Here is a 22392-nt window from a genome sequence, read left to right as displayed (position 1 = left end):
TTCTTAAATCACGCGCGCAACACGACTCGCGATAAAAGACACGACTCCTGGGATTAGAGAGGTCAGTCAGGCACTCGCGATAAAAAAGTTTCAACCAGAACTGTATCCATTGTCCAATGCAAACCCGATGGGTTACCAACGTAAGTCGACAAGTCTCCTGTATATCGTTCCTGATTTGTCTGTACGAGCGACAAAAGATTGCAGCAACGCTCTTTTATAAAAAAGATGTTGTGTGTATAAAATACTTCTTAAATAAGTTTCTCCAAGTTCCACACACACACGCACACGCACACGCACACGCGCACGCGCACGCGCACGCGCACACACACACACACACACACACAAACACAGTATTTCAAGAGTTTATTTTTAAGATTATTTTATGAAAACAGATTCCATAAACATATGGTCTCAATTCTTGACATTCTGTATCTTCTTTCAGAAAAATATTGGACAATACTTCCCTTACAGAAATCCACTTTAATACTGGCCAATTTAACCTTTAAGTGTGTAGGTAGAATAACCACAGCACTCTAGGTATAGTTTTCTTTAAAACCTTGTTCTGGAAAAGGAAAATAAAAAGTATTTTCTAGATGCCTAGAAATCTTAGAATTTACTATTTTTTATTCTATCTTACAGAGATATACATTCTGTCAAGAAAGTACCGGGAATTTTCAATTAAAACAACATTTTCACATAGAATCATCAAAATTTATTGGGTCGCCTTCAAAATAGGCTCCATTTGCTCCAATACATCTATGCCAACGGCACTTCCAATCATCGAAACATTTTTTATAGGCGCTTTCCGGGATGGCCTTTAGCTCTCGCGCCGAATTTTGTTTTATGGCTTCAATCGACTCAAAACGGGTGCCACGAAGCGGCAATTTTAGTTTTGGGAAGAGGAAAAAGTCACAGGGGGCCAAATCCGGCGAATACGGTGGTTGCTGAAGCACGTTCGTTGAGTTTTTGGCGAGAAAGTCGGCGAGAAAGTCGGAAAACTTTAAACAAATTCTTTGCTCAATGTAATCACCCATAGTAAAAAATCGGCATGCACTACTGACATCGACTGACTTAACCAGCTGTTGCAAACACACTGGTTAACAGATCCCGCTCAAACTTGGCATAGTAATTAAGGACAGTGGTACCAACCTAGGAAAAAAAAATTTTACCTGCCTCATTGCCCCGTCAGATTTAAATCGACAATTCCCGGTACTTTTTTGACAGAATGTATAAAGGTATAATTAATGTAAATTTAGTTGTAACATAATATACTAATAGATAAAAAATATAACTGTAAAATTAAAATTTTTAGAGAATTTTCTGAGCATCCCATCTACCAACTTGCGTAACTTTAAACAGTTTAAACCATCTACTTACTTAAAGGTTAATCTGAAAGATATAGTGATTAATTACTTATCTAAGTATTGAAAGCACTGAATAACAGTGCTTTTAATATTCAAAATAAATAGTTGATTATCTTCTTTTAATATTAAATTTCTAGAAGGTTAAAAGACATTCTATATATGGTATAACAAACGATTGACTGAGCAAGAATGAGACTTAAGGAATATTTTGGCCAGAAGAAATAAAATCTTTCATCTTTTCTCTCTTTCTCTTTTTCGCTCTCTCTCTCTCTCTCTCTCTCTCTCTCTCTCTAAATAAGTTTCCATTTCAGTGCATCTGATAAGAAAATTGTGGAAGACGTTCGCAAGACGCGGACTTTTATCCGAATTAGCGCCGTTACCTTCGCGCGGGAGCGCGTCGAGAGAAGATTTCAATTTTCCACTTGGGTTTGAAAAGGCGGCTGGAACACTTTCGCGAGGTGGTCGAGCACGTTTTATTAGCGTTCCTTGAGAGAAGACGAAGCGGATTTGCCTCTTGCCCATCCGTCACTTTCTCTGAATAATCCAATAACAGTCGCAAATAAACAGCGTGGTGAGATAAATATAAATGGTAGCGTTTACATCTTAAAGTGATGTTATCGGATTTTCCAATACCGCAGAGATGATAACATTAATAAAATTTAAAGTATTCTTTTTTTAAATTGTATGGGATAATATGTATATTTCGAGCTCCGATTTTAAATGAGACAAGATGTACACTAGAACTTTATTTATCGGTTCAATATTAATCAAAACTAACATAATGAAACAAATACATAATGCTCTTTTAATAAAATTTTATTTGTTTCATTAGTACTATTATTATATATATAAATCCATAAGATTGTTTTTAATTAAAATAACGTTCTTAATACATCATTTTTCTTCAGTGTAGATTGGCACTGAAGGATTAAGTTTAGGGATTAAAATTAAATTCGTGTATTTGTTCGTTTTATTTAGACTAATGCAAGTATGCAAATATTTCCATACGTTTAATGTAGCGGTATTCACGCGACAGCATGACAGACAACGTATTATATAACAACGTACTTATGTATAATTTACTAGAATTATCTCGTTTAATGTATAATATTGATTGTAATATAATAAAGCAATTGGAGTAATAACAATTTGGCGACTAGTCCAGAATATCAGCTACCGAGTACGAATTTTTCCGGATAAACAGAGTTCCGCTACCTAACAAGCTGCGCGAGAGATCGTCGAAGATCTCGGAGGTACAACTCGCATGAACTTGTCGAAGGAACGGGATGAAGCAAAGTTGAAAGCGGGAGGGTATTCCACAGGACGCACGTTGGGGATATAACGCAGTTAAGCACCCACTATTTTTCTTTCACGATGCAACTTTGTGCACCGCGAAAATTCGCCGATCGTTCTCCAAAAAGAGAATATGAAGTCTCTCTTCTCTCTTCTACATGTTTCTTATTTATTTATTTAATATTAGTATTTTATTTTATTTTAATTCAGAATTTATAATGTGATATACACACTGACAAAAGTTTACTAAATCTTAATACATATTTCTTTGAATAGTACTATCAAGTAAACATAAATAAATTACAGTAAAAATAAATATTTACTCAATAACAAATGATAGTTAAATCAAATTAATGGTTTTTCTATCAAATAAATATTTATATTTAGACATTTAGTAAATATTTATTTAGAAATATTCCAATAAATATTTATTAAAATTTAGTTTTTTTTTTCAATGTAGATATTAAAAATGCATCAGATGCATTTTTAATATCTAGATTCTAACTTCACATGAATAATATTTTTCATAATAATACGCGTGTCAGTCGCGTATGTTCGACTCAGCAAAATCCGTCGCGCCATAATTTTAAATCTATTGTTATTAAAGCTGAAGTACATAAATATACGTAAGCACATATTTTTACTCCAACGTAATACGGCAACCGTTCCATAAGTTCTCGGCAAAAACTTTTACCAAATTGACATATTTATCAACGCCATGAAAAAAAGAAGAGTGTAGATTATAACATGATTTTCCAACCCCAAGTTGTCAACGTTAAATTCTTACTTCCGCAATGTCGCGCGTTAAATTGTAATGTTATTTCGTCATCGAATAAATATATCCTTGCAATTGTTGCAAGATGTTTGTTCTCACCGCAAACTCGCGGCGAACAAAGGGCGTCACTCTTTATAAGAGCGTAAAGTCGAGTGACTTCGAATACGGTGGCAATAAAAGGCGACGCGATAAAGCCGAGATGGCAAAGGTGGAGTTAACTCCCCGGTAAAAATGCGCTTCGCTCTATTTTCCTTTAAATCGCGCGGATTTCGCGATTTCCGGCGCGGCGTTGAGTCTCGCCGCGAAATCCCCGCGACGGTAAAACTGTCGAAACTTAAGCGCAATATCACCGCAGCCGTTTGACTTACGATTGCGACTCTATTGCGACCCGCGGCTTATCCGACGCGATTCCGGGTCGCGGTAAATGTTCTTTCCGCGTGCGATACGAAAATCTCATCGCATCGCTCGGCGACACGTCGTACGATTTTAATACGATTTCTGGATAAATCAGAAAGTAAATATCAATACACGCTAATTATATAGATATTGAATGAATAATGCTCGTTAATACTTAATACACAACTCTCACTTTGCACATTACTGCACTACAATATATGAATTCATTAATTATTAATACGTACGAAATATTTATCGAGTAATTATTAATAAAGTCAGCGCCTCCAGCACGCTCAATTTATTCCAATGAATTCACACAAATTCTATGCTTTTTAAATGTAATAACGCAGAATTATGTATTTAAAAATATCATATATTATGTCATATATGTATAATTAGCTTCATTGAGATATGAATAAAAAAAGTCTAGTGTTTAATTCGAATATAAATTTAAAATTTTAACTTATATATTCAGCGAATTCGAGAAGATGCAATTTGATTTGGAAGGATTTTTTCTAACTAATTTGTGTAGCACACGTTTCTCTACAAGTAAGACCGTATCATTGGAAAATATGTACAAATTAAAAGTAAAAAAGCGCGTGTTTTTTAAATATGTCTTTATGAATTGCTTTCTCTCCTCGACGCAATTTAAAGAACCGATTGCATTTCTTGTCGCTAAAGCTGTGGAAAATTAAACGAAAACCGACGCAATAATACTCGCAAACCCCGGGACGTATCGTTCGCATTTTATTTCGGAGGAAATTTCGTGTTCCGTGTTTTAATGCATATTACTAATATATATATCATTTATTTATACATTACTTATACATATATTATTTATACATTATTATCTCTCTTCTTTTTATTAAAAGAAATCAGAAAGCTTACTCTGCAACTTAATTGTTGGCACATAACATATATTATTCTTTGCTAATCGCGTTCTAGTTTTGTCTCTAAAAAAAAAAGACAGAAAATAATTAAATTTCAGCTAAATCTAGTTAATGCTCCCCTTAAAAGGACATACAGTGACACTTTACAAGATTTAATTGTAAGAAGAACGATCGACCAAGGATCGTTTCCACGGTAAACAGTTTATGTCGAAATCACACAAAACGCCAAGAAATTTTGGTATCCTCGCTCGCGAAACCGTAGCTTTATTACGCGAACCTGGCACTGGCGGAATATTCACCGCGCGCGTTCCCCGTTTCTCTTCTGGCGGAAACGTTTATTTTTGTTAGAAATTCAACACGAGTGCGCGCGTACATTCTCACCGTGGAGGGTGCAGTATTTTTGTTCTCTCCCTGTATATATACGAGGAGAGAAAGATACTGCATCGAGTGGTGCGGCAGCTCTCGAGTGAATTTACCGCGCCCGTTGCGATACTGTTAAAGGCAACGCCATTAGACGTACGTACGTACGTACGTAGCAGCGATGGTAACAGACGTATCACGAAACGTACGTACGTATCGCGGTGGCAATAGCAGTCAGACAGTCAGTAAATATGGGCCGAAGTAGATACCATTAAATCCAGACGCGATGCAGCTCGCCGGCCGGCTGCTGCTATATGCTACTACTGCTACTGTTGCTGCTGTTGGCCCGTACTTTGAATCGTTCGTCTTAAATTGCTCCCATTAAACGCACGTACGCGCACGTAAATCCTCGCGGTGTCGGCTACCGCCGCGATTCGATTATTCGTCCTATAATTCGGCTCGCCGCTCTGCCTTGCGCTGATGTGCATTACGTTGCTGCTGCGTGTTTGTTCATTATGTTTCGTTTTCGTGACGTTGATCGATCTATTGCCGTGAGATTGCACAGAGCGTTTGGGAAAGTCGCGTGTGGGTAGAAATCACGTGAAGCGTTTCGTTAAATTAATCTTAAATGAAAATCGCCGAAAGAAGGTCAGGTAATTATATCGCAATTTTTTGTGCGTAAAGTTTGTGAACAATATAAACAAATTCTATATCGTTATAAAATTATTAACATCCCGTCGATCAATAAGGCACAGTCGATAATTTAAATCTATAAAAATAAGTAAAACACAATTCGACTTTTATATAAAATAAAACTTATAAAGCTTTCACGAGTACACAGGAATTTTATCAGATTCTTATATGCAGTCTGAAACAATATTAAAATTTGCACTGAGGTTCAAAGGTTGCTGATGGAAAATGTAAAATTCCACATGGTCGACGGAGGGTTAATAAACGAAATATATGTATATCTCTGAGGAAAACTTAAAAAAGGGTGTGAATAATTTAGAGCAAGTATTTTATTTTTTAAAAAATTACACATCTAAATGAGGGGAGAGGGTTTTTAAAAATATATTTCCAAATTTAGAGAGAGGATTGATACTGTGATGTACTTGCACAGACTGTGCGTGAACATTTTCCCCTTAACTTCAATAAAGCTGTATTTTAATGAGAAATTTAATTAAGAAACTAATTAAGTAGTTTAACTTAAAATTAAATGACTCGATAAAATTAAGATGAGGATAAATAAATTAAATAAGATCAGACTTCAATTATTTTTTAATAAATAGAACCATTAATCACAATTTCAATTTGATAAAATATTTAATTCTGAAAATTTAGGCTTTCGTAATATCTTTGATGTATCGTTGTTTTCTTGAACTACCCCTTTAAGAAAGATTAATGTTGGGATGAAAAATCTGTTCCAAGTTATTCCGAAAGTTTTGTCTGCAAAAAGAAAAGACTAAACTTTTTCGTGATTCCGTTTTCATTTCGAATCGCATAAAGTTTCTTGTCATTGTTATGAGAACCGTCGTGTTCTTTGTTATAAGATTGATAGACGATGATGAGAACGAAGACAGAGATTGCCGTCAGATATTTTTACATCTTCCGCTTTTACTTAAAGGCAAAGTCCTGTCCGTGATCCAATTCGACAGATCTACCATCAATTTTAAATGATTACTGCCTCAACAGCTGATTCGATTAAATCTTTCTTCTCTCATCCAATTTGATAAGTTCTTATTCCTCGTAACAAATTCAAACTTATATTGTTTGGTATGAAATGTCATAAGTAAATCTTCACGAACAACAACAAAATTAAATATACTATTTATAACAAAAATTATACAAAAGAAGAATAAACATATTAAATTCGTCTATTTTTAAATTTCTTTTGTTTAAAAGTTCTTGTTACAAAAAATTCTTATATTTTATCTTGTTTTAAAATTTTATTACGTAAAAATGAGAAAGCAACACCGAGAGTTTAGAAAAAACATGTATACATAGACAGTTGATATTTTTTATAATTTATATATCATAAATATTTATTATAAAGTTTTAAACTTTAAATTATTAAAGTTTTAGTTCATTTTTCTATATGCGTCGAAACTTTCGTCTGCAATGTATACGCTATGCTGGAAAAGATTGAGAAGAAAGTTTTTCTCATTTTCTCATTCGCGATACAATCCAACTGATCGACAACATTGCGCTTTGTGCTTCAGGGAACCCAACTGCAAACTGAGATCTCTGAATGTGTCCAAATGTCTTCTGGGCGGTTTAGATGCCGGTTGTTTAGGCGAGACCGTAAGAAAGGCCCGTAATTTGGATGCTTTGAGAGCCGCTGGAGCGTCGAGACCAGCCGATGTGATGCCCCTAGTGCTGGCTTTGACAGAAGCACCCTGTTTACAATTACTAGACTTGTCTAGTCCCCGACTGGCCCTAGACGATCATCCTTCAAGGCTATTATGTCACGCTTTGGCAAGGAACACGACTCTTAAGCTGCTCAGTCTGGAGGGCTGGACTTTCCGGATAGAGGTAAGCGAGGTCTTGTTTATTATTCATATATATGTGGCTTGTTAGTTACGCCTTAATTTACCACGGACATATTGAAAGAAAATAAGTAAACAAAAGATGGTTAAATAAATTTGTCAAACTCTTATAAAGCGACAAGAGACTTAAATTTTGCATTGTTTAAACTTACTTTTGAAATCTTCAAGTGGTAAATATTAACAACGATAAATAAATTTCTAGGAAAAGAAATTCTAAATATATCTTAAAAATAAAATAGGCTAATAAGAATTAACGTTGTAAGATTTATAAGTTCTGCGCGATTAGTCAATTATAAAAAGCACTTTATCCGAAATTATATTCGAAAATATATTAGAAATATGATAACGCACGTTTCAGTTAACCTTTTAGCCACCTTCGCTAAAACGTAAACGCTAGTACAAAGAAGATAACATACAAACAACCAGAGTTGTTAATGTTACCGTTTTTAAATAACGCGTTACAGTTACCGTTACTTGCGGTAAAAAGTAATACGTTACACGTTACTCGTTACCGATTGTAAAAGGAATGCGTTATCGTTACCTAAAAGTAACAAAAAAAACCGTTACTTTTTCCGTTACACTTTTCAAAAAATAATTATATTTATTATATATAAATATAGCTACATAAGAATAAATCGTTTTTTAATTTATAGTTTTATTTTTTATTAGCTTTATTTTATTTTTTATTTTATGAGTTCTTTATTTGGTTTTGATACTTTTGATACACATCAATTTACATTAGAAATAGCAGAATATTTTTTAACTATAAATTATGATGGACTTATTTCCCTGAATCTTGAATTTTTCTTTAATAACAATTGTTGTTCAAAATGTCCGTCTGTTAGGCGGTGTCGAAGATTCGACAAAACGAGTCCACCGATATTAAAAAGTCTTTCTTTTAAATTCATCCTGGATGCATCTTTGATGCACCATGTGAACATAGCACACAAAACTTAATGGAAAAGTGCGAAATAGCGCTGATTGGTTGCTTCAATGACGCATTCTCTATTCCGCAGTCCTTTTCCGCACCGTGTGATTTCACCCTAACTCTATATCAACGGAATAACGAGAAAAATAGCGTAAAATTTATTTACTCGTTACTGAAAATTGTAACTTAGTTACTGTTACTCGCTAGAAAAAGTAACTACGTTACTCATTCGTTACTAAAAAAAAGTAACGAAATCAGTAACTTTGTTTTTTATGTAACGTTAACAACCCTGCAAAACAACAATATGCCTAAGATCTATTACGGTGTGCTTTTAGCAATGATCCTCATGAGGCGAACTATTTTTCCAATTTTTATTTCTAAAATCATCGAATTAATTTCATAAAATCATCGAGTTAATTGATAAAATTAAAAATATATGATAAAAATTCAGTAATTATATTCTTTACGTTTAATTTACGTCGACATATTTAAATCAAAGAATAGCAATTTTTTAATTAGATAAGTTCTTTCAGTATTGTTGTTGTAATAAGTAGGAAAATTCATTTCTTAACAATTAAACTTCCTGCACTTTACACAGAATAATTTCCATATAAGATTCGTTATTACATCTCGCGAATAAACATCACGTAGAGAGAATAGGCGACGAGAAGCCTAACTCCGTTGTCTAACGTCATTTATTTTCGTATTTTCGCGTGCGAGGGAGAGCAGAGCCTACAAAGGCGAGATCGCGAGGTGCGGGGATCGGGTGGCGAGATAAGGATAAATTAGAAGAAACGAAAATTATTTACTCTTCCGTGCAGGCGTGCAATACGGAAAAGTGCGAGACGATAATGTTTCGCCTCCGCAACCGCGGAAACTCACAATAGCATGACTGAGAACGGAGAAAGAACCGAACATCCAACTAATAGTCTCGATAACAATGTCGGAAAAATTCCCGTTCGTGTTATTGAAGACTTTCGTTCTCGGAATCCTGTACATAAGTTGGTAGTACAAGAAGTCGCTAATTGAGCTCCTTTTCTGAAAAGATCGACAGCATGCTGAGGTAAAGAAATATTCAAAGAAAAATGCAAAATTTAGCTGTAAAATATTTGTATGTAAAAACTATAGATCTAAGATTTATCGATTTAAAAAATAGATACAAAATTATATAACATGAAAAATCGTTCAGTACGCTGAAAAAAATTTATTAAATTTTAATAAATATTTATTTGAAGTACTAACAATAAGTGTTTATTAAATATAAATGTATATTCACTTGGTACAAGAATCATTAATTTGATTTAGCTATCGTTTTTTTATTGAGTATATATTTACAGTAAATAAATATTTAATTAGTACACTGAGAGAAAACGAAATAGTTCTAGCAACTATAAATTTGGCAACTTTTGCAATTGAAGTATCTGTAACTAATTTTATAAAGTAATAGAAACTAAAGTAGTGCTGAATGTTATAAAAATATAGTCACGATAACAAATTGTATGCACTATTATTGAAATAGTGACTCAACTACATTGAGTAATTACTTGGACTTCATGCAAATAGATATAACAATTACATTTTTCTAGTTTAGACAAAAATTTTTTTTTAATTAAACACTATATCATGTAACTAATTAATCATTGTTGAGGTAACTTCAAGGAATAATATATTATAATTAAAACTCTTTTCTCTAAAGTGTCGCTCAGTACGAGTAGTACGCGGCTTTGTCACCAGAGGGACGTAGCGGAGTCTCAGTTTCTCCTAAGAAGGAAACCACTCAGCTTACAATAAAAGGCGCAGCCTTGGTTTCAAACTTGGAAGACAAAAATAAATAAGAAATGCATACACAAATTTTTAACTATGTATTATAAAGCTTTAATAAGAACAATAAGTAAATTAAGTGAACTAAGAAAATATAGTAACATTAACCATTTATAAATTGATTATATGATTAATGTACTATATTTTCTTAGTTCACTTAATCTAGTATTCTTATTAGAATTTAATAATATGTATATAATTGTATATAGGCGCTATTTCACTACAAATTTATAGTTACTGATACAACTTTTTTCTCTGAGTGTACTATTGAAAGTAATATGTGTTAAGATTTTGTAAATTTTTTCTTATTGTTAGTAGAATATTTATTTTAAAAGGTACAGTTCTATGACGCCATCATTTCAGTCGACAACAATAGTGAATTATCGATCAAGATTAGTGTCAGTGTGATCATAATTAATATTAATTATTTGCAGTATTCGCTCATTGTACTTATCAGCTATTTTGCCGCATGATGCAAAATTGCATTTAAATTATCTACGTCGTATGTTGATATCCATTCAGCTCGTATCGAGTGCCCTTCGTTCTGTTATAGCGATAACATAAGTAGCGATATTCTCGAACCATTAACCGATAATCGTCAATGATGAAAATGGAGAAATCGCACGATGTTCTGATCGAACGGGTACATCCAACGTCGCAATCTTCGCGTTCGATAAATGCCTTTACGAGCGGCATACGCTTTCATGCTCTCGCCTTCAACGCGTAGCAACGATAATAATTAATATTTACCGAGACCAAGCGAGGAACAGCATTAAATAACGTCAGATTAACATGAACGTGGAAATCGTCGATGTCGTAGCAACATGATGTTTAACCGTTCCATCGCGTTCACCGTGACTCGCTCGAGACGCAATATTCTAGTGCGAATTCATGTAAATCATGGGAAACAATGTTTAAAGCTTAACAATTGTTGTATAACGCGAATTACTTTACGGAGAAAAATATAAAGTAATATACACTAGAATTTTAGTAAAATGAAATTAAGTCTATATAAGAATATAGACGCTCCCTTGTGTAAAATTTACTTTTCTGGTAAATGAGCGATTGTCGTGTAGTCAAATTGTAAAGCACTTTCTACATTTCGTAAAGTAAATTTTGGAAGTTGTTTATGCTTACAGTCTTGAAAATAGAATGATTTTACAGTAAGGTAATAATTATTTGAATAAATTTACTATTATTTATTTTTTGCCTTACATGGACGATATTTTTACTTTCAGGCGAGTTATAGAGTTTGTCATAAGTTTGGCAAAAATAGTAGAATATTTTTACTAGTCTTGTAAGGTAAAAATTACTCAACTATTTTTCTTTGCGTTCATATTAGGATTTTTGGATGCCTTTAATTGTAATATAATCGACAAAAAAAATGAGAGAAATATTTGTGTGTTTGCTGATAATATAAATTATAATTATTTTAAAAACAAGTCTTTTAAAATATTTTAGAAGCAATCATACACTTCATTTATATGTATTTATATAATAAAATAGATAAATTGAGTCTGTCTTTAATTTATAAACAATATTTATACAGATATATAATTCGTTTAATTTATTGTGATCTCCTAAAGATACTTTTGATCAAAGCACCTTTATGTCCAAACTTCGTAAAAGACGAATTGCTTTCCGTTGTAGTTGCGTCCAAATATCTCGCGGAATCTATAAAGGGATGTAGCAGGAATCGTTCTCATTGGAAACTGCAATATCGTTTCGATACGAAGTTCTCTAGTTAGATTCACGAGTCAGTATTGTTTCCGTTTCGTTAAGCTTTGAGACGTCGGGAAGAGCTGGGTAAATGAAAAGAGAAGCGAAAGAAAGAGAGATAGATAGATAGATAGATAGATAGATAGATAGATAAATAGAAACAAGTAGAGAGAGGGAGAGAGAGAGAGAGATATATAGCACGCTTTAGAATTTACAGGGAGAAGTCGACTCCGCGGTATGCGTTCGGAATCTGCAAGACTGCACTCTCGGGGTGTACCTTCAAGTTTTCGAAGAAGTTATCGAACGCTTCGAGAAATCGACGAAAGAAATCAATGAAGATTGCCTTTGGTCCGCCAATAGTAACTTCGTATCTCGTAGCAAAAGAGAATCGACAGGAACTCTGCGGTTTTCCGTCGAGTGTCTGATCTGTCTGCTCTTTCGAACTCAGAAATTGCCCGGGTAAAACATTTTTGTAGCTTTTAACGTAGTAAACTAACTTTTTTAAACCTCACTGTCGTGAGAGATCAAAGTAGCGCAGCATGTCATGACCACGAAATCCCGAAGAACTTTGTGAGTTACGTTTAGATGTCTATCGCACGTGAGAAATTCTGAATTGTAGCTTATACAAGCTGCCTCTTAGTTGCATTAATAATAATTAATAAATATTAATTTAATATTTTATAACTTAATATACACTATATATTTTTAGAAAAATCACGATATTGGTATATACAGCGAAATATATCTTAAGTTAAAATTGAAAACAGGCCCTCCGGCGTTTCCAACATCTTTAGTCGCTCTATAAGGTATGGAGTGTACACTTTAAAATTTCGCCGTTATGAATATGATTAAATGTCGAGCGATTAAACGCACGAAGTTGTTGTGTCGCATGAGGGACGAAAGCGACCGCGCTCGTTAGCATATACTTTGAAAGTTGAAAAACACGATATTATAATATAAATAAACGTAAGAATTCTCTTTCAAGTGAATTTTTTTTTATTTTGTAAATCGAGATCATATTTAAGATAATTGTGTATGAAAAGAATAATTGATAAGAGTATAATACATAGTTCTCTTTCATAGTTATCCAATAAGAGAATCTGCTGCATGCTTAAGTAATTCGAGAGAAAACGTATTTCTACCTCGTAAAGGATTAAAAACTTGACAAACTCTAGTAACAACATTTATCGCGCAGGACCTCGCGAGACAGCGCATATTTATCGCTATTTATTTACCTGGCAAATATTGTTTACAAGCCCGACGAGCTCCTGGCCGCAATTAAAGACTTTCAAAGTACATGCTAACGAGCGCGGTCGCTTCCGTCCCTCGTGCGACACAACAACTTCGTGCGTTTAATCGCTCGACATTTAATCACATTCATAATGGCGAAATTTTAAAATGTACACTCTATACCTTATAGAGCGACTAAAGATGTTGGAAACGCTGGAGAGCCCGTTTTCAATTTTAACTTAAGGTATATTTCGCTGTATATACCAAACGCGTGCAACGGTTTATGAAACAAATTTCCGTTACGATCCTCTTTATCATGATATTAAATATGAAATATTAATCATTTTTTATCGAGATAAAAAAGCGTTTTGTATTAAGAGCGTGTCTTATTAACATAATGCTGTACAGAACACTAGAAAAATTTTTTTAAATCTCATACAACATCAAAAACATAGAATTTCTCTGGATTGTAATTTTTATTAGAAGAGTGTAATTGATTTTTATTAAACAATTTATTATCGTGGTCCTTTTTCTCTCATTTCTGACAATAATACCAAATTATAAAAGGATAATAAAACGAATTTGAATACGAGCCACTTATGCGCTCTATATTACATATGGTAGCCTTTTTAGTCACTGCTCTTATTCGTCCTTTTCGTCGCGTTTCCTCTGGAATTGCTTGGCGACGAGCCATTATCTCGTCAAGATACAAGTAGCGAGACAAAGACGATCTTGCTTATAAACGACTTGAAATTAGGATCGAAGGAACGGTGGAACGAAGAAGGGTGAAAGAAGAGGGACGTAGCCGCGAATAATTCCAACAGTCGTACACCCTGCGAGTGGATAATTAATTATCGGGGATTCCGGTTCGCGCTAAGAGAAGCGTGGAATAAGGGTGGCGGCGGTGGGCGCGCGAGCGAAGGGTGGCCTCCGGGATGGCTCGAGTATTGTTTAGACGCTCACTAATTACGGAACAGTCAGCCCAGGAAACTTGACCCGCCAGACGGAAGCGGGGCGGCACTGGAGATACCTTCAATTTATTTTGCTCTTATGCGACCTGGACCCCATTGTCTTTGCTCGTTTATTAACGGTGACGCCACTCCGTGGTCTGTTCGCGAGGGCGGATCTTTAAAAGCGTGTTTTTCACTGTGGGACTTGAAAAGGCATTTGCGCATCCGTTTCTGCAACACCCTACGGTTTCAGACAAATGTACAGTTTATAAGCTTCACCTACTTTTCGTGAATTTTGATCCCGATGTGGCATTCTTTCTATATTATTTAAACAATTTTATGTTTCGTATATTTTATTTACTGACCTGATATTTTTATTTTAATTTGAGAGGAGAAGAGAAATTAGTATTTCAGAAATATTTCTTCTTATAAAACAAATTTCTGTTACAAATTCTCTTTATCGTGATATTAAATATGAAATATTAATCATTTTTTATTGAGATAAAAAATTGCTTTGTGTTAAAAACGCAAAATTTTATTATTAACATAATGCTATAGGGGAGAGTGGTTTAAATCGGACCTATTTGCAGTTTTTGCTCTCTATAAGACGTAAATAAAATCCGATTGTAAAACCGAAGGTGCGATTGGAAAGATCATTTAATTCCCTTCAATTTTGTTTGAGATCATTTTGATGTATCTCTCACCTGTGTTGAACTATAATGAAAAATATAAAAACGCTTTTTCCGGTCCGATTTGGAACCATTGGTTCCAAATCGGACCATCCCCTGGTTCAAATCGAACACTTCTATTTTTATGGCCTTTTAGATAGAATTTAAAAATATTTTAATGTATTTTTGTTAGTATTGAGTAAAACCGAGCAATCTGATAATCAAAGATAAAAATTTTATTCAGAAAAAAAATTACTAACAGTTTATATTATTAGAATTGAAATCAATAAAACTCAATTAATCCAAGTCTGATGACTCATGATATTTTACTGATTTAATTCCTTGGATCAAATCTGGTCGGCCGATCATCAGTACTACAACCAGGCCCATAAGTTATCTATTGTATTGTCCGATTTGGACACTACTGGATTTGGTCCTTTCGAACTTTGGAACAAAATTTATAATAAACCGCAAAAATGATCACAAAATGTTTGATATTTTTGAATTCTACAATGTTTAATTATCTTAAATCAATTACCTTTCAAGTTTTTAACACCTTTTAAATAATGATTTACAAGGATTTTTTTTTTTTAAAAGTTTTCGCACGATGACTAAAAATATATATTTGCGTCTATTCTATAAATGTCATGACAGAGAACTGTCAAACTGCTATTACATGTTTGATGTCTTATAAGGACTTTACTTTATAAATAGTACACAAATCTGTTTAACCGTATTTATTTAAATTAAAAAGGTTCTATTTGGAACACGATTTGGACCGATCGGATTTTGAATCCGATTTAGACCACTCTCTCCTATTATTAATATAATGCTAAGAATAACTGTATCTCGTAATAGCAGGAAAAGAATTAATTAGCTCATATTGACAGTATATACGCAAGATTTATTCTGAAGATTTCCGTCGAAGGAAGACGCGAGATATGAACACTCCGCCTGCTATGCGAAGATATTATTCAAATCCAAGCATAGAATGCAATTCTTCCGTGGGATTCTTTCGAGCCTTTCGCAAAATTGCCAATTAATCATAGCTTTGCACCTCTTTGAGATAAATATTACCCACTTTAGGTATTCCATTATATTTTGATAAAAAATTTTTCGTGTTTTTTCAACTAAAGTAATTTTTTTCAAATTATTAATAATTTTTTAACTCTATATTGGTAAAAATAAAAGATTTTGTGAACTAGTCGTATTTGAATTAAATATTAAAATTATATTCACACGAAAATTCAAATAAACTTCACTTTCTCGAAATATTTATTATTAATATTGAAAATAAAAACCTCAACGTTTTTTTTTAGCGAGGAGTTACGGTGTCGAGAGTTTAAAGTTACGTACAGCTAAATGCAGCCTTGCATTCACGACTTCCTGTTATAATATATCAGTCGCATTACTCGTTACAGCTCACGCTTGCGACCTAATTATTACACGCAACTGTTTTATGTGCAGCGCGAGATAACGCCAAATTTTAATAAGCGCTGGCACCTCGCACTTCATCTCGTAATTACGCCGGTTCTTACTCCGCGGATCACATCGTCTCCAGAATTAGACGTTATTCAAGTGCGCCATTTCATTTTCTGTCGTAAACGTATTGCTCGTATTGTTCATAGCACTTCATTAGTTTGCTACTTTGTTCGCACCGACCCGATTTCTGCCCCCGTTTCTTGCCAGATGGAGCGGAAACTTTAACAAGAAAACGTGTCGCGCGCTTTTTGTCATATCTTTTTCCTGCTTGTCTGCGACTGACCGTTACATTTAATCTAAAACTTGGAAAAACCAGACGAAGTAAACTTAAAATTACATTGTGATGAAAAGAAGATATGGAATTAATAACTATGACAAAAATATCAAAACTTTTATATATTGTGTAAATTTTTATTTCGTACAAAAGATAATTCAACAACATATAAACACCTCACTATTATTTGCGTATTCATATTCTCTTGTTGTAACTTTCGAGTATAAAGTTTGTTTGTAAGCAATAAGTGAAACTAAATTGAATTAAATATGGAAGACGAAGTCTTACAGAACTAGACAGTAAAATAAATATCATTAAATTTAGGATTAATATATATGTACGATCTATATTGTGAATTTTTACAATAACATAATTCCTACAATAACAGCGAGTAAATTCACTAAAATGCGCTCCGCAAAAGAGCTCTGTATATCTCTTACATTCTTCAATACGTAAACACATTCTTCTCATTGTATCTCTTACAAGATGCTTTTAGACTTCTTCAAACTTTAAACGCGCAGGTCTGTCCAATTCTTTCGAGTTGTTAAGATTTACAATGCTCCCGAAAGCTTAACAAGAAGCTCAATGTTACTGGCTTCATAATAATTCATACAACAATTTACCATTTAATAGCGTGAGATGCGAAATTATCAATGAAAAAGAAGAAAAATATTAAAAGAGAAGACAGAGAGAAATTGAGACGATAAATTCTGTGGAATAGAAGGAAGAGAAGAAAAGCAACGTCCGTGCGTTCGTTGCGTCTAGCAAATGCAAGACTCGTCCTCTGGATTTTGATCACGATCGATCGTGCGCGCGTACGTATTATTCTGTTATACGATCGATCGTGCGCGCGTACGTATTATTACGCGGGCGAGCGTTTTTTATTTTTTACGTGCGTAAAAATTGCGAATGGTGTAAAAACAGAAGAGAAGAGCAGCTGACGCGTGATTATCGTAAACCAGAATCGATTCGCCTTTATCCAGCTTTTTCCCTCCGATTTCTAATCGTCCCAGCTTATCTTGTAGGTATCTTACGCTCTTTTTCTATCTCTCGTCAAATAGGATTTCACTCTTTTCCCTTGGAACTTATTTGCAGATACATTCGGTTTACTCTCTTTTTATTAGATATTATCCAAGAATCATGAAATCTTGGGTAGAAAATAATCGATAATCGAATCAACGAAAAAACATTCGTGCTTTTGATATCCTAAAAATTTAATTCAATAATAATACACAACAAGTAGAGATATTTATTTTCTACTTGTCGTGAATTCACAGAATTTACGGTCTTAAGAAATTCTTTGTTTAATATATTGTTTAATAATAATAATTTATTGAACATACACGTGATTTAAGTTAAAAGGAAGAAAGGAAGAAGGAAATGCAAATATGCAAAAAATAAGAAATTTTATTGAAAAGCCAAAGCTGCTATTATAATTCCTATCCAGATAAATATAAAAAATATTAAACTGAAATATAGAAATGTTGTACAAATATAAATCCAAGTGAGAACGTACATTTAAATATAAAAGAGTATAATTGTTATATAATAACAGTGAAAATAAGATACATTTGTATTCATATTGAAAGCTCCGAGAAAGTAAAATTAAATTTTGCTAAAATTTACGCGAGAATAAAGAGAGTTTCAATTGTTTTAATGTTTAATTACTGCCAATAATTACTCTTTATTGTCAGCAAATCGTTTATTTTATTCAATATACGTTTGACTTTTTGTGTGCCCCTGGTTATTATTTTTTCTCTTTTTCCTCAAAATTTACCTCTTTAATAAAATTTCTCTCGAAACGACACGTGCAACTATAATTTTATATGGCATGTACATTAATTAATGTGTTAATTATTGCATAATTGAATATTGAAACGGATAAAAAAAGGGTTATTGGAAGCTAAATTTTTAAAAATGCGCCATTACTAATGAAAAATATAAATTCTCAGCTAAGATAAAAGTGGAAGCGACGAGATCGAAATGGAAACGGATGTGAAAACATTCGACGAATGACATTCAGATGAGATGGTAAAGTGCGACGATGAATGGAGTGTCGAAACGGCAAATGGGATTTAGCGATTCAAAACGACGAACAGCGTATCCATTTCTAAAAACGTCCTTGCCCGCGTATAAACCATGTATCTATCATATTTTCTTATTTACTTGACATGTGGGCGGATATGGAACGATATAAATCGACTTCGGAATCGATGCTGGATACAGTCCCCGTATCAAACTACAAGTTGAAAGATATTTATGTAAGAAATTGATTTTGAAAGAACATTTATGAAATATCTCTTAATCCAATTTCGATGATATGTTGAAAGGGGCAAATAACGCGGAAGGAAATAATTTTACAGACACATATCTAAAAATTTCATAGTTGCTGCGATATTTTATCGCGAAGAACGATTTTCAGGAAACGTTATACGATTTTCCTCAATGAAAACGTTATAGAAAACGGAAGAAGACTATTGACGACACTTTCTTTTATCACCGCAATATTCAGCGTGCAGCAAGGAACGAATCGTTGAAAATGCGGCATTAGTGGATTTTCGTTATGAAAAGTCCTCTCTATATAGATTACGCATTGGACTGGCATTACTGCAACGCGGTATAAGTATCATCGATTTCCGATTTCTCTGCGACTTTCGTGCGGCACTTCGACTCCATTCAATTTACCGTACAGGATTACGGCTGCGAGATGAACCAGTGTCTTTCAGTATCTCTGACACGCTTGCAAAATCAGTAAAATTACTAGCATAGCAATAAATTTATAACTAAGGGCAAGTGAAAGTAAATAACTGCGGTAATCAGTAGTGCGTTATAATTATAAAAGTTATAATTAAATAGTTATAGAATAGAATAGAATAGTTATAGAATATAAAGTATGTTTACAATTTCATTACACATGTGACATAATATTCGATGGAAAATTCAAACTCAAAATTTACACAATAAACTTATAACTAAGGGCAAGTGAGAGTAAATAACTGCACGGTAATTAGTACGCTATAATTATAAAATGTAAAGTATATTTACAATTTCACTACATATGTAACACAATATTTGATCTAATATTGCATCACATATATACTGAAATTGTATAATATACTTTACACTTTTTAATTATAGCGCATTAATTACCGCGCAGTTATTTACTTTCACCTGCCTTAATTATAAGTTTATTGTTTGAATTTTAAAAATCCATTAGTAGTAGATTTTATTGTTATTAACATAAGATAGACCGAGATAAATTGAATACCAAGGCGAATCAGATCATGAATGCACGAAGAAATTTTGTCTCTCATATAAAGTCCCAAAAAATTACGAATTTGTGATTTTGTAACAAAAAAGTATATCGAAACTTATAATAACTTTTATAGTGTATGGTTTACTGAATAAGTCTAATAAAAAATTAATCTAATAAAAAATAAACTGGTGATCTGTTTCGTCCCTCAATTTCGGAGTAAAACAAATCCCTTTTCTTTTTGCGTTATGTAATAGAAAATACCATATTTATGTATTATTTTAATATATGAAATCCCCAAGCCAAAGTTATAAAAATTAAGAATTTACAATAAAATTTAATAAAATTTAATTTTTGTTACTTTTTTATTCGAGCCGTTTGACGTAATAATGATATATATATATATATAAATCATTATTATATCTTTTACTCCTCGATAATTATCCTGCTGCATTTATCGATCGTCGCTGTTTACATTTCGAAATAAAATGAACCGAATAAAATTACATGAATCTGATAGTTGACCGCCCTTAAGTGATTCTTGTCATAAAAATACAAAATAAAAAGGTTATAATACACGGCAGTAAATACTACATCAATCGAATTAAAACCACACTATCATTTTCCCATTATCTGGAATCATTTCGGCAGAGTTGGCCGACTTATTTAAATTTAATATCGATCCACCCGATGATCATTTGATGAACCATTAACCTTGAATTGCATATGTTGCTAAAAATATTTGTAAACCGGATTCACCTGTGTATACAATCACAAAAATAATTGTCCACACAGTGCGCCATTATATTGATAATTTCTCTTCAAACTATTATCTGGTTAATTATGATTTCTTTCACACGTATTACAACTGATAGTTTCACGATTAGTTGTCCAAATCTAAATATAAACTATCAGTGTCATAATGAATGAATAAAACCATTTTTAACACCCGATAACATTTTGAAGAAATTAATATAATGCCGCAATGTTCGAACAATTAGTTTCGTGACTGTATACATTGTGTTGTATAACATATTATAAGACGTGGTAAAAATTAATATAATAATCAAGGACAGAAATTAAGGAAAGAAATTAAATGAACTCTTCTAATTAAGAAAAGGAAATCTCACTTACATATATAGCAGTTTAAATTTATGAAAAATGCGTCAGAAAAGAAAACAAAAAAATTTTTATCTACAAAATTTATATTTAAGTCTCCGAAATAAGTATATTATTTATATTACAAAACGCAGTTATAATTTTTCTCCATTTTTCCATTATATCAGAATATCAAATTTTGATAGTACTTTTTAATACTATGTATTATAATAACTATACATACATGTAGTTATTACTGATATAGTTATTACTAATGTCGATATTTTAATATTTTATTATGTATTACAGCGTGCGCGAATATTAACCAGTTTTGCGAGAAAAAAAAACAAAATCGCTACTCCAACATGTAACACAAATTTCCATTTGCAAGCATCGTATAAATCCGGTAACGAGCAATGCGATTGAGAGACTATAAACGGTGAATAAAGGCCAGAACGTTCGCATCGACTTATTTAAATCCAATGGCGACCCGAAAGAGAGTAGTAAGCAGGGTCGCCGTTGCGCGAGAGTCTCCATCTTTGGTTGCTATAAAATACATTTCTGGGACGAGAGACATGGGCTTTTGCCATTCCCTAGCTCCCTCGGCGTGTCGTCGGTAATATTGCTTGCAATAAATTACGCGGTCTTCTCTTCCAACAGCCCCGACCTCTCTTCATTCCTCTTTCTCATTCTCTCTTCCTCTGTCTCCTTTCTTCGTCGCAGAATCTGCCACGTCCCGAATATCCTTCAAAACGATCCCGGCCGGGACTCCCGGACGACGTATCGCCGAAAATTTTCACGGGAATGTCGAGTCAGCTGACATATCTGCCCTTATCCGCCTTCGGACGTTGAGAAATCGCGCGCTGGAATTTTAACTCTTAAACTTACGTGCGCTCGTTTCCGAATACCTGAGTCTAATTACATTTTTGTATACGTTGTCATAGTTGCAAGGAACTCTCTTTTATTTTTGTTATACTCAAAATGAAAGAGAAGGATATCTTTTTTTCCTAATAAAGTATTCTCTACCAGAACGATTTTGCTGAAGTTTCTAAAAATTTAGCTAGATACAGATCTGAAAATAATTTTGTTTGGAGCATTAAAATAAATATATAGAACACATAAATTTGTTGTTAAAATATTAAAAATTTTTGCAGTACTGTCATCAACGCTTTGTAATACGCAAATTATTATATGCACTAATAATTATAATTCTACATAATTATTTTGATGGTCTAACAAATTTATCAGATCTGTATCTAGCTAAATTTTTAGATATTGTAGCAAAATCGTGACTTCCGTGCACATATTCCGATATATAAATATTTTGAAGATCTCCGAGAGAAAA

At 33.2% G+C, this 22392-nt stretch overlaps 1 protein-coding gene across 2 annotated transcripts in view; it reads left to right on the top strand.

Moving 5' to 3' along the window:
* The window catches only part of LOC108731457 (uncharacterized), a 156160-nt gene that overhangs the window by 119766 nt on the left and 14002 nt on the right, over positions 1 to 22392 (top strand). For both annotated transcript variants that reach the window (XM_018461804.1, XM_018461803.1), the window contains exon 9: positions 7298 to 7610. In XM_018461804.1, the coding sequence (XP_018317306.1) occupies positions 7298 to 7610 (313 nt within the window). The remainder of the gene's footprint in view (positions 1 to 7297; positions 7611 to 22392) is intronic.

Source organism: Mycetomoellerius zeteki, unplaced genomic scaffold (genome assembly GCF_001594055.1).
Source record: "Mycetomoellerius zeteki isolate Tzet28-1 unplaced genomic scaffold, Tzet1.0 scaffold128, whole genome shotgun sequence".
In the NCBI taxonomy this organism is placed as follows: Eukaryota; Metazoa; Arthropoda; class Insecta; order Hymenoptera; family Formicidae; genus Mycetomoellerius; species Mycetomoellerius zeteki.
The sequence above is the reverse complement of the archived record's forward strand: the minus strand, read 5'-3'. Positions and strand labels throughout refer to the sequence as shown.